This window comes from Metopolophium dirhodum, chromosome 7, assembly GCF_019925205.1.
Source record: "Metopolophium dirhodum isolate CAU chromosome 7, ASM1992520v1, whole genome shotgun sequence".
In the NCBI taxonomy this organism is placed as follows: domain Eukaryota; kingdom Metazoa; phylum Arthropoda; class Insecta; order Hemiptera; family Aphididae; genus Metopolophium; species Metopolophium dirhodum.
The window spans coordinates 20083839-20096978 of record NC_083566.1 but is presented as its reverse complement, the minus strand read 5'-3'; the positions used below and the strand labels follow the sequence as shown (position 1 = coordinate 20096978).

The 13140-nt window shown below is 34.9% G+C and overlaps 1 protein-coding gene across 3 annotated transcripts in view; it reads right to left on the bottom strand.

Moving 5' to 3' along the window:
* The window catches only part of LOC132948373 (sodium-dependent transporter bedraggled), a 90098-nt gene that overhangs the window by 1146 nt on the left and 75812 nt on the right, over nucleotides 1-13140 (bottom strand). For 2 of the 3 annotated variants that reach the window (XM_061018803.1, XM_061018804.1), the window contains exons 4-14: nucleotides 6001-6140; nucleotides 4728-4858; nucleotides 4330-4480; nucleotides 3862-4053; nucleotides 3624-3787; nucleotides 2929-3151; nucleotides 2451-2731; nucleotides 2209-2340; nucleotides 1340-1567; nucleotides 1026-1226; nucleotides 366-529 (exon numbers count right to left, since the gene is read on the bottom strand). In XM_061018803.1, coding sequence (XP_060874786.1) covers nucleotides 366-529; nucleotides 1026-1226; nucleotides 1340-1567; nucleotides 2209-2340; nucleotides 2451-2731; nucleotides 2929-3151; nucleotides 3624-3787; nucleotides 3862-4053; nucleotides 4330-4480; nucleotides 4728-4858; nucleotides 6001-6140 — 2007 coding nt within the window. Of the gene's footprint in view, nucleotides 1-365; nucleotides 530-1025; nucleotides 1227-1339; nucleotides 1568-2208; nucleotides 2341-2450; nucleotides 2732-2928; nucleotides 3152-3623; nucleotides 3788-3861; nucleotides 4054-4329; nucleotides 4481-4727; nucleotides 4859-6000; nucleotides 6141-10897; nucleotides 11525-13140 lie in introns of all 3 variants that reach the window. The other variant, XM_061018805.1, reaches the window with a different exon arrangement.

Here is a 13140-nt window from a genome sequence, read left to right as displayed (position 1 = left end):
CGTGTTATTATATCATTATCGTTTTATAATATAATATATTATATATATTAGGTACACGTTAAAAATGTATTATCAGTATTAAACTTTTTTTTTTTACATTTAATTTTGCATTCAACAGTCTGAGATAAAGAGTAATGACTAGGTGGTATTATAGGTATAAAAATATGACAAAAAAATATATCACAACATTAACATAGTGATTATCAAAAATAATAATATGTACAAGAATAAATGACGTAAATACATAATAATATATATATATATAGTCGTGTAAAGCAGAGCGTGCGATGATAGAAAATACACTACACTAAAACTACTGTTAGTCGTTCTCGTAAACCGTTACTAATTCAGTGAATCGTAAAGACCTTGCTCCGGTGGCCGTGGAATATGACGGCGGCGGCGTGTACTTGGGCGGCGGGTCTTCGATCTGCACGGCCGCTGAGCCGTTCACGCCCGCCTCGGACGTCGCCTCGCCGCTTTCCGGTGGTCTGCGGGTCTCAATCACTGGCCGGTACAGCATCTGGATCCGCTGTTTAAGGACAGAGCAAGCAAACGGTATTGTTCAGTGTGATGTATACCAGTGTGGCGGTACCGCCGGTACCAGTGGTATACGCTATACGAGGGGAATGTGTTGTTATGACATCCCCTGCTTGGGCCCTGACATTATATTTATTTACAATTGTGTGTATATTATGTTTCTTATCTTAACTTTTTAAAAATCATAAGAATAGACTAAAAAACTCATAGCTATAGCAGTGAATAGTTAAACTCGCGCATACCATTCAAAATTCAGTGTGCCAGTGAATCTTATGGTTTTGCTATGATTTAAGCCATGAAGTCAGTCATGGCGATTTGAACTGTTTATCTTCAATATTTAATAAAAATGTATAAGTAACTATTAACACGTTCTCCCCCCTCCCTTAAAAAACCCTAGTTACGCCACTGAATTCCAAGTATAATACTTGCTGGACCGCGTCGCTATTATATAATATTTTAACTTATAACAATATGTAACGTGCACTCACGTCGAACAAGTCCGGGGGTCCGGTGGCCAGGTACCGGCAAGTCTGCACGATTCCGGCGAACGGGACGATGAGCAGAGGGACGATCTGCAGCAAACAGCCAAACTCCCGGCTGGACGACGACCAATACGTGGACTGAGACACGCTTTTCCAGTTGTACAGCCACCGGTATCCGCCGTTTTTGAACACGGACGTGCTGAGTAGCTGCGAGGGCAAGAATATCGTCATTATAATAATATTACGCATGCATATATGCCTATTCAAATAGCATATTTTATACAACAATTTGTTGTTATATATTATTTGACGAAGCTTACGATGAGAGCCACTGGCACGACGATGTTCCAGTCGAACGACAGCATCGGCGCCATCCACACCTGAAGGTGATGGTTGGCCTGTGAAAACAGCGTTGCCACTACCGTCTCACCGCTGTATGGACGACCACGCACCATGAACAAGGCTCCGATTTCCAGCAAATACAGTATCATTATCCACCAACCACATCCGACGCAGTAGTCCATCAAGTACACGATGAAAATGCCCAGCTAAAAAATTATAACGAATTGAAATACTGCAGTGGAATAACATGTATATAACGGACAGTCGCGGACCATATAAACAATGTCATTTGACAGGCTTTAGTGTTTTACATATTGTCTATCTATATCGATAAAAGACAATATATGTGTGTTGGTAACTGTACAAGAGTGATATCCACAGCCAAGTCTATCGCACTCATTGTTCTAAAATTTGGTATATAGGTGATAATATATACCCAAAGGCGGGCTTTCGATGCCATAATTTATAAAATTTGTATTTTAAAGAAGGGCTTACACTGGGATTTTATAGGATTTTAGTTCCAACTTAGACTGTTGTCAGTTATGAAGGTTTCTGGAATAAATATTACTGTCCGTGTTCGTAACAGAAAATGTCCGTTATAGACAGCCGGACAGGTCGACAATTTTAGACTCGAAATGCAATGGAATAAGTACCTATCTTTTTGCAGGGACTTAATCATTTTGTCTGTTAAGTCAGGTTTAACAATACTTTCATACTATATACTATATGGTTACGTCAGACTTTGAGACCACGATGACATGTGTAAGGGTATAGTGTTACGTGATTTATAATAATATATTTTATTCGGATATGAAATAATTCAATTCGACAACCAAATGACACTCACTTCAGTCGCCATAAATAGACCGATCGAAAAGGCGGCCGCACACGACAGAAATGTGATGGTTGTACGCCATTTCCTCAGCTTGAACGGATGCAAAGATATGATGCCGCTAACAACACAGTGCCATATCGCGATCTGTAACGAGCAAAAAGAGTTTTAATTGATTTTACGCATAATTGATCAAACTATGTTTACAATGATATGGTATTTATTATATTATTGTACGTTTGCGTTTGAAAACGTACTTGTTGTCCAATGCCAAACATGATGAGCACGAAATAAAACAGGACGGACCAGAACGGTGAGATGTTCTTGGCGCCGATCATGGCGAACGTGGCCGGAAACAGTTCGGTCGCTAAACGCATGGCCTGGTATCCGCTCTCCTGCGGCATCCCCGGCACGTTGTTCTTCATCGTCCTCTCGCCCATGAACAGACTGCTGTGCTGCATCCATCGCACGGGCGTCAAGTGTTTGCGGGCCTGAGCGGAATTCTGCTTGAACAGAAACGTATAGGAACTCATCCGTTCTGAAAGTATAAAACAGTGACGGTTGACGACGTGAAATCTACGATGCGTTGGTATATATACGGTATAGGTGTGGTCGGGTTCAATGTATACATAGTAACTTCCGACTTACGCATGAGATATTCCTCGCGGCGAAGGAATATTCGGTCTAAATGGGGGGGGGGGGGGGGTCGCGCTGAGAAAAGGGCTAAAGACTTACCGAAAGAACTGGGCAGGTACATGTATCCGTGGGCTTCGAGGAGATGGACGCACGTGTTGGCTAAAAACGCGGCCAATACGAGTACGGCTATTGTTAGGATGATCACTAACGAAGCGTCTCTGTGCAGCAAATGCTTCGGCCGATTGTGCGAAGTGATTTGCATTGTGCACGCGCCAAGTATGCCCCACGTGAGGAACGTCTCAGTGAACGCCGCCACCCAACTCTGAAATGTCGAAATAACGGTGTTTAATGAAGATGGTCAGCGATAACAATATTATTATAATAGTTGTATACGATTTTGTATTTGTATTTTCTATAAACACTAAATCACAATATTTAAGTGTGATAAAATAATTATATTATAATAATATTATATACTCGTAAAAAAATGTATGTTATCATTATAATCATTACGACAAAATGTGAAGTAAATAATAAAAACTTGAACGAAGAAAAAACACTATTGTAACGTCGTATAATATTAGACGACCGTAGAAACAACAAAACAAGGGATATTTCATATTTTTTTTTTAACGTTTATGAACAATTACTTATGATAATCAACAATCGTGAGGAAATGTAAATGAATATTCTTAAAACCACAAATAATAAATTCCTTCAATTTTCTTAAAATTCGAGTTATTCGCATTAAAATAAATCACTGTGTATGTGGATGTAATGTGACATAATTTTACCTTGGTGTTGAGAAAAAACTCGCTCCAATCCGTTTCAGGGAAAATGTCGTGATGCTGGAACCCGATCATTGGCGCTAAACCCAACATCTTCGTGCACAACATGAACATACCGAAAACCGGTACCAGTGAGAATATGCATATCACCTTACTGTATGACTTCAGACCTATATAAATTAAAAACGGTATTTTTTAAAAATAATTTTACAATAATTATATTTAAACCAATATGAGTACCTACCTTTACTTAAGCATATGAACACTATTGTCCATATGATCGTCAGGTTGATAACTACGGGCAACTTCAAAGAGTTGTCGTTCATCTCGAGTTTTTCCAAGTACTTTCTCTGCAGAACTATGCCATTAAAGTAACCCGGTACTGTCTCTTCGATGTTGTAGCTGACATTTGAAGACAAAGTCCAGGGCATGCCGTCTACAACAATATAATATTACATTATACAAAAGACAAAACGATTATTATTAAAGTCACCGTTACGTGCTATAAATCTATAATAATAATAATAATAATAATAATAATAATACTAATAAATAATAACAATAATATTATAATATAGGTATAACTGCAGCGACACGCGATACAATAATAATATGGTGCGATGACTACTTATTATATTATAGATACAAACCGTATATAAGTAACTTATATACCTATGGATGCAATAAATTCGTTTCTATATTATATAGTTACCTTCTTTGTACTCTTCGATCGGTTCTGCCCAACGGTAAACGTCTTGTTTCGTGATGAACGAATCGCGAAAATATGTGAACATCCACGAGATGCCAATCACGGTGTATGTGCCGATGAACGCCTGGGCCAGGAGCAGTGCGATGCCGATTCCCTGTAATCATACGCATAATATAATATAACTTGTCCGTAAATAATAGAACATTACAATAAGTAATAACATATTATATGCATTGCGGCGGCGTCGGTACGTCTTATAGACCCGCGTCCGTGTATGTTAATGGCGGCCGCGGATAAAACGTTACTTTGTCGTTTTACGGAAATCCGCACGCCTCAGGTGCATAATAATATTATGTTGTTATTGTTCGAGCTGTCCCGTCGCGTGGATAAAACGGACTTACCTTGAATATCGGTGATATCCTCCACATGTCCATGACCCCGGCGCCTAGTAATTGGCCGAGCGAACTGTGAAACGTAAACAGAGGTATGCCGACTAGCAACGATAACACTAGGAACTGTAGTATAAAGTTGGCTGTAAAAGCAAAGAAAAACAAAATATCGGGTGAAAAATCAATCTCGAATCATTTACCCATAATATTATGTTATATTTAAATGGCCACGTTATGATTACCCGAGTAAATTATTGTTGTATCTTTTTTGAAAAAAACATTGTTACGGATAGTTACAAGTATTTATTGTAAAAATTGAGTTATAATAATTTATTTATTAATTCGTAATAATATATTATCATATCACTGACAAAATATAGTCAAATTTATGGTTTTTTCATTTAAGCTTATAATACGACAATTATATTATTATATTATAATTTTAATTTCATAACCAGATACAGAAAACATTTTTAATGGACCTCACACCTTTTGGGGGGAAAGGTCCAAGGGACCATTGTACTCCGTCCATCAATTTATCAATAAAGACAATAATAAGTATTATTAACTCAAAATTCGATGTATGTAACTACATATAAATGTTTAAAAAAATTTCTGCTTCTCATTGTGAAATTTAATTCAAAATGTAGGTTGTTATGAAGAAATAGCATTTTTTTGGAAAAATTTCATATAATATTAAAACATTTTTATTTAATACTGTGATCCATTTAATATAATATTAAAACACTCCATATTTTAGAAAACACTATATAGTTTTTGAAATTTTTTATTTTACATAATTTTAAGTCATTTCGAAACTATATTTTTAAGAAAAAATTATATTTTTACAATTTTATTGTTATAATTTTTCAAACTTCACTCTTTTAAATTTCATACTTCTAAGTAAACAATTTTTCGAAATTCAATGTTACGTATCGATGTATTCCAAAAATATTTTGCTTTGAAATAAAGAATTAAAAATGCAAATTGTCATTAAAAAAATAAAAATAAATTAAAATGATAACAATAAAACATAGAAAAAATATTATTTTCTTGAAAAGGTTTTTTAACAACTTAAATGAAATAAAAAAAAATGTCATACACCTTATTAGGATCGATCTCCCAGTATATACTTTTATAATACTATGTTGCCGCAGTCAACACGATTTCATGCAATATTGTAATATATTATGTACGATATAATCATACGTCGTATAATATACGAGTAATGCCACATTAAAATTTGATCGCAATCGTAATAAATAATATGCGTAAGCACACTAACCTCCAAATTGTACTGCGAGTATGGCGAACCGACTGATGTTGAAGGCTCCCAAAGTACAGCCAAGCGTGGCCAACACGGAACTGTATTTGTTGCTCCATTGGCCTAGTGGACTTTGAGACTCCTGCGACATCTCGTACGCTCTGAAAGAAAGGGAAAATAAGTTATGAAAGTTTGAACATTATTATTAATATTTATAAACTATAATTCTAGCTTGAATATATTTGCAACATAGTCGACACACATGGTTCGCGGCGAGTAAGTCAAGCGAATATCAAGGACGACCGTCGTATAATGGAATAAATTATTATTATGATCACGGTATAATAGGTAATTATCTATTATACTTAATAGTTAATAGATCACCAATACACGACTATAATGTCTAATTTCGATACAATTAGTTTGGATGATATATTCACATTCCATGTTCATATTATTTTCTAAGAACCGTAAAAATATCGTGAATTGTACAATACAATAATATACATAAGTATAACAAGTTACGAAAGCTCGCTAAATTCCGGTTTGTAATCGTATTATAATAAAATGCATTAAACTCTAAACTATAATTCAATGTAGAGTTTAAAAAAAATTAGAACCTTTATAGTATTTTGGTACTTATTTGTTAATATTGGCTATTATGAATCTATATTAACTAGGTACTCAATAAATATAATATACAAATAATAAATGTCTTAATATCAACGCGAATTGTAACTGTAACTATAACGGACGGACGGACAAACGTGTTCTAAACTTATGTTTAGAAACCTAAAAACAATATTATACTACTGTAATTTTTGATATATAAAATTCTCGTGCACAGTGTTAGTGCTTTAGACCTTAGTGGCACGACCGATTCTTATGAAATTTTGTGTGTATAGTACTATAGTCAGTAGGGCTGAGAATAGGTCGTAAAATATTTTTCACCCTCCCACCATCCATCCACCGAGGTGTTTAAACGGGGAAAAAAACGGTTGAAATTTTTGTTTATAAATAGTTGCTATTGGTTATAGGAGAAATAATTAGTACAAATTAGTATTTATTATTTGGTTGCTATTGGGTAAATCGGGCAGGTTAGGTGTGGTATGGTGAAGCATGCATCAAATCAAATTTTCGCACATATGCCTACTGGCTACTTGATATTATGGTGTCGCACATTGTCCACGATCCGACGTAGTCAGATTGCCTACCAGGGAGGCTAAGTTGCACCCAAAAGGAGCTGAACAACCACAATTTTTTTTTACGGGCAACGAATTATAAATTTATAATTACGCAACATAATAGTATAATATATCTATGATAAGATTAACATAATTAGTTATGTAGTCTGTCAATCTTACATTCTTATAGAAACTAACAGAATTGAGTTTATGCATATAAATATGAGATTCTTGTATGGATTTATTACGTGTTTTTTATTTGTCCATTAACCTGAGTATCACGGTCTAAAATTGCAAAAAAAAGTAGTTACCTAACCACTGTAATATTTTACACTTAATGTTATAATTTTCGAAAACATTATCTATCTAATTATGTACTTATATGATATGGTAAAGTTTTGCAATTTGCTAAAGAACCCTTCATCGAAGTTGATGGTCAGAGCATTTTTTTTACTAGAAAAAGTGTCTTCAGACACAAAATAAATTACACATCGTTGTAAATTCAATACATTCTTAGCTCCACTCAGTATCCAAAATATAATACGAATATATAATTTATTTTAAAACGGACCAACCGTGGGACAAAATTACAGTATCTACACAATACGCACACGGAACATACCCCTGGAGACCTTTTTCGATCTGAGAAAATACAACGACACTTAATGAAACTTAATGATTTACTTAATATTATTATATGTGAATGCGAGAACAAAAAACTGTGTGTCACAAACAATGTATTGATGGAACAATGATTTATTTTCAAACCATTATGATTAGCGTTTTATGTAGGCATATATATTATATTAAATATATTATGTATAGTTGACCCTGAAATTTCTAAAACTTTATGAACAATGTATTACATTAATTGTTTTTGCACAACTGTGTGTTATTTTACGATTTTTTAATACGTATGCATATACCTACCGTACAAGACCGGTTGCTATATATCATACATTTTATTATGTACAAACACAAACGAATACCTATAATGTTATATTAAACACGATAATCTATATTATATACAATTTTGTGTGTCGTGTACACGCGAACCGGTTGAGTTTTGTTCGTTTGGCAAATTCGTATGCATTATATACTATTATTATATTATATCATATGATAATAATATAATACAACGCAGGTTAAAACACACCTCTTAGATTAAACTTGTGCTTGCAGAGTTAGTGTATAATACGCTTACACCGTAAGTACTGTACCTATATATAATATATATATATTCATAATGTAATATAGTTGTGAAAAAATAGTATGCGAATAAAAAAAAATAATAACCCGAACCGTCGCTTTTGTTCTCGGACGAAAAACCATCGCATTCCTACGCACGCGATTTCGTGCGAATAACCTCGTGAGCAGCCTACACGTGTGTTATATATTATATTGTATACAGATGTATAGGTACGCGGAAAACGCGCAGCGGGAGAGACGAACGTTTCGCGCTGTGAAATCAAACCGTCGCGAAACGGTCTTATTAATTTTCCGCTTCTGCGGTGCCGCGACCGTTAAAATCATAATAATTATTGCGAGTGACGATAATAATAATAATAATAATATAAGAACCTGCTGCTCATACGTATATTATGCTGTTAAGTCGTACACCTAAAGCTATTGTAGTCTATAATGTCGTATCTGCCAACCACGATACCAAACCCAAACATTGTAATATTATCATAATATAGATAAAAAGCTCGAATCTCCGCTGTCGGTATGGTATTATTATATAATATTTTAATTATGCCAACGGATCGTATGTTTGTTATAGTAGACGACATTGCACGCAAATACGCAATCGAGTGTTGTTCAGTTCCTCAACCGACCACCATTATATTTCATAATAAAATATATATTTTACATTATCTAATTATATCTTTACTACATTAATGCCAATAACGCGTACACGCATAATATATAATATTATACCTGCATGCTCGCAGCTGTGCGACGTCGGCATGTGTAGAAATCAAAAAATGTTTGAAATTGTAATAAACAAACTTAAAGTCACTAATAGGTATATTTGTATTTTTTATTTTTCTATATTTCTATTTCAGTTTTACACTATAATGCAATTGCAATGTAATAGGGGTACGATCGCCGTCTATAATATAAATATTCGATATTAAACTGCTACTATGGTCATACTCGTATCGTACACAGCGCAGTCGACTCTAATTTTTATAAATATATTTATCTTCTTAACTATAATATGTCTATATCGCTGACTTACTGCAGGCCGCTACTGATTATAATGAGATAATAACACGTATTTGGTACCTGCTAATACAGCACTGAAAGGCTAATATTATAATTTATTCCACACAAACGCGAGTATACGTGAATATTAAAGGAAATATAAATATGTACGTACATACTATACGTCACTATAATGTCATATAGATACGCTTATATAATATTAATACCGCGTGTACCACTGCAGCTAGTCTGCAGCAGGTACGTATCTACAGGCAAACGATTTTCTAATTAATAACAAAATTATGTCACAATCACCGAAAGACAATACTACCGATTACATTATTATACATTTTATCATCCAATACTTGGTTTGTTATTGTATATAATTTTTTTTATAGAGATTTCAACGGGTCATATGATTCAATAACAATTATACGTCATTATATTAAACAGTAAGCAATAGCCAATAGGTAAGTACTAAAAAATACAAAAAAAATACAAAAAATTTGATTCACTTGGAAAAGGATACAATGCGGGATTAAATTTTTGTTTCATTAGCTAATCATATCATTCTATCGATATAAAATGCTAAAGAATAATAATTGGTTTTTGAGAAAATACATAAAAAAAATAGTAGTGACCTAGTTCTACATTGTCAGGACAGTCTATGTAACCATATTTACGAGTTTAAATTAAAACTTTACACATATTAGTTTCCTTCTTTCTGATAAACCAAAAATGTTAAACAACTTTAATAATGGTTAATTATTATGAAGAGCTATTTATTGATAAATAAATTTATTTTTTAAGACGAATTGTTTTTTTTTTTAAAGGATGCAACAACTTTTGGCGCAATTAAATATAATAATAATATAATGTTCCTATATTATGTGCATTGTTACACGCATCGAGAATATTATTCTAAACTTCCTATGGATACTGTCGAAATGTCGGCGATCGAGCCGTCATAGATGGACAATGTGAATGAGGTTAGGTCATGCGAATTATAGAAAAAACAGAATTATCTCACGTTTATAACCGTGCGACGGAGCAGTTAAAAATTAAGCCCTAGATTCTCTGGGTACAAAAAAAAAACGTCTAAGCACTAAACGCTATAATATAATATAATTATACTCGGGGACGTGAAGAATTCTACCCGTAAAATATGTAAAAACGGAAGAGGCCTTTTTAAACAAATCATAAATCATTATGACAAAACTTGTATGGATATTGTTTTGTTCCATTTTTTTTGTTCGCTTGCGTATAGAGCCGTAGAGGCCACATTTTAACGACTCGGTAATTGTTATGTATTCTATTGAAAATTTTATTTTAATTTCTAAAAAACACACACAATACATTATAAATATTATATATTATAATATATTATATGTGATGTAGATAATATATTATCTATGATAAAAATGTATATTTTTTCTAATGTAACGATTGATTTGACATAATCAAAACAATTACATTTTATTGCATTGATATTTTAATATGTTGTAAATATTATTGTCACTCACTCGTCGGCGCATTCTCGTACGTCGATAATGCTTCCATACCGATTGGTGACGACTTCGAAACGCGGCATTTAAGTACGGTCGCGGTTAACACGGCATTCAAACACTTAAATCTCCGCGTACGCCGAAAAAAGTTCTCGGCTAACACAAAACCGATCGTTGTCGTCGTCCGAACATGGTCGCCGCACTAATGAACACACGGCGCGTCCAGTTTTTTTCAGGATCAAGGGAACGACGACGAGTTACGTGAGTAACCGCCGCGGCGGATAAGTCGCTATATAGTATAGCGAATAAAATTGTTGTTTTTTTTTCCGCCAAGGACGTCCACTGCGGCAGAGTTGTACGTTGTCAAAACGCGGAAACTCGAGAATTTATTTCTGTCTTACACCACAGCCGGCCAGTTCGTCGTGATCGACGTCGCGTGAACAACGCTCGGATGCGACTGCACACACGTGTACAATACAAATTATGTTATATTATCGTGATCTATAATATTATTATTACGTTACGCACAGAGAACGTCACATAAACAATTTAAAACTGTCGTTACATATTATTATAATATCATTACACGTGTGCAGGCACGGCGCGGCGGATGTACTCGCGACGGAGTACGAGTCGACACTGAACCTTTAACAACAATAATAATAATAATAATATAATAATCTCGCGACGCGTCTGGGAGGCGAATCGCGCGTGGTTTTCAGTCCCCGTCTAGTCCGTCTCGTCCGGTCTCTCTTTTCTCCGTTCCAGCGGGTCTCGCCGCGATTGACCTAATAAGGGACCGGTCACGAAGTTCCTGCTGGTCTCGTTATCGTTGTTTGTTTATTTGTTCTCTCGCCGTGCTTTTAAACGCGATGAGTCTAATTCACCGGACTTGCGTGTCTACCTAGTCGGATATAATACGCCAGCTGTACTTGTATGCCCCGGGAGAAGTGAGAGGGGGGGGACGACAACAATGAAAGGAAATAAATTGATCGTTTCTTTGTGTACACATTATACATGGTGATTCACCGAGCTCACCCAATTTTTTTTTCTTCAATGATGCAGTTATTCAAAATCTGAGTCTTGGAATTTAAAAATACATAAACACTGTGCTTTAAAATTGTTGTGATTTTTCGTGCCACTTAATGATGGTGGCTTATGTAGATACTCAGTATAGTATAAACATTTTAATAACTCAGAAACTACTCGTTTAAATTTTGAATTATACCTTAAAGTACATTAAAGTGTTAAAAAAAATGATCTACTAAATAATTTACAGTAAAAAAGGGGGGGGTCTCATTTGAAAAATAGAAGTTTATATCACCAAAAATTCAAGAATATGAAAACATAGTCGTTGAGTACTTTTAAAAATTCCAAAAATCAAAATTTGATAAAGTTCGTTATCAAAGGAAAATATGGTGGTGAGCATGCTTGCGGTGAATCACCCTGTATTATAATATTATTACATTATCGCAGGTACGGTTTTTTTCTCGTTTCCCCGAGTTATATACTGCGGCACGCACAGGCCGCACGGACGACGCGCGACGTTATAATAATATGAGATTATTATTGGCCGACCATTGACTTACTCCACGGCGACCCAGATAAGTTACAGTACGAGATAATTTGAATCAAAAAATATAGCGAAACAAAAATAATAACACGGAGGACGGACGAAATTCAATGTTTGATAATAACATGCAGCTGCAAATGAAAACATGTAGCGATTTCATTGAGTGCAATCGTTCATCGTCAACGCGATTCGACACGAGCCAGCTGTACAGTCGGTGTCGAGTTTCACCGAGCAATTTCCCCAGCAGCACGTGAACAGGAAATTTACCAACGACATCGGTGGCAACTCGATACCGACGTGGAGCTTCCTATATCGGTCGCGTTACTAAATATATTATGTACCCATGATTTGCGTCCCCGCGGGATTATAGCTAAATCCACTGTCACAGTGCCGTCAATTTATTAGAATTATATTTCTCGATATCCTATCGTAACTGCTGCAGGTCGTATGATATTATATGATATATTATATACATATACCTACTTCCGAAGGCGGACGAATACAGAAATGTAAAAGGGGCGATGGCTGGACTCAACACGTGCACCCGTATATAAGTCGTAACTCGTATTGTATAAAATATAAATTAAAATATTTACTATTTTACACTTATACAAGTTTATCGTAGCAGAAAATTTTTAGAGTATTACACATTTATATCATAAGCCAAATGTAGGCTATATAATAATAT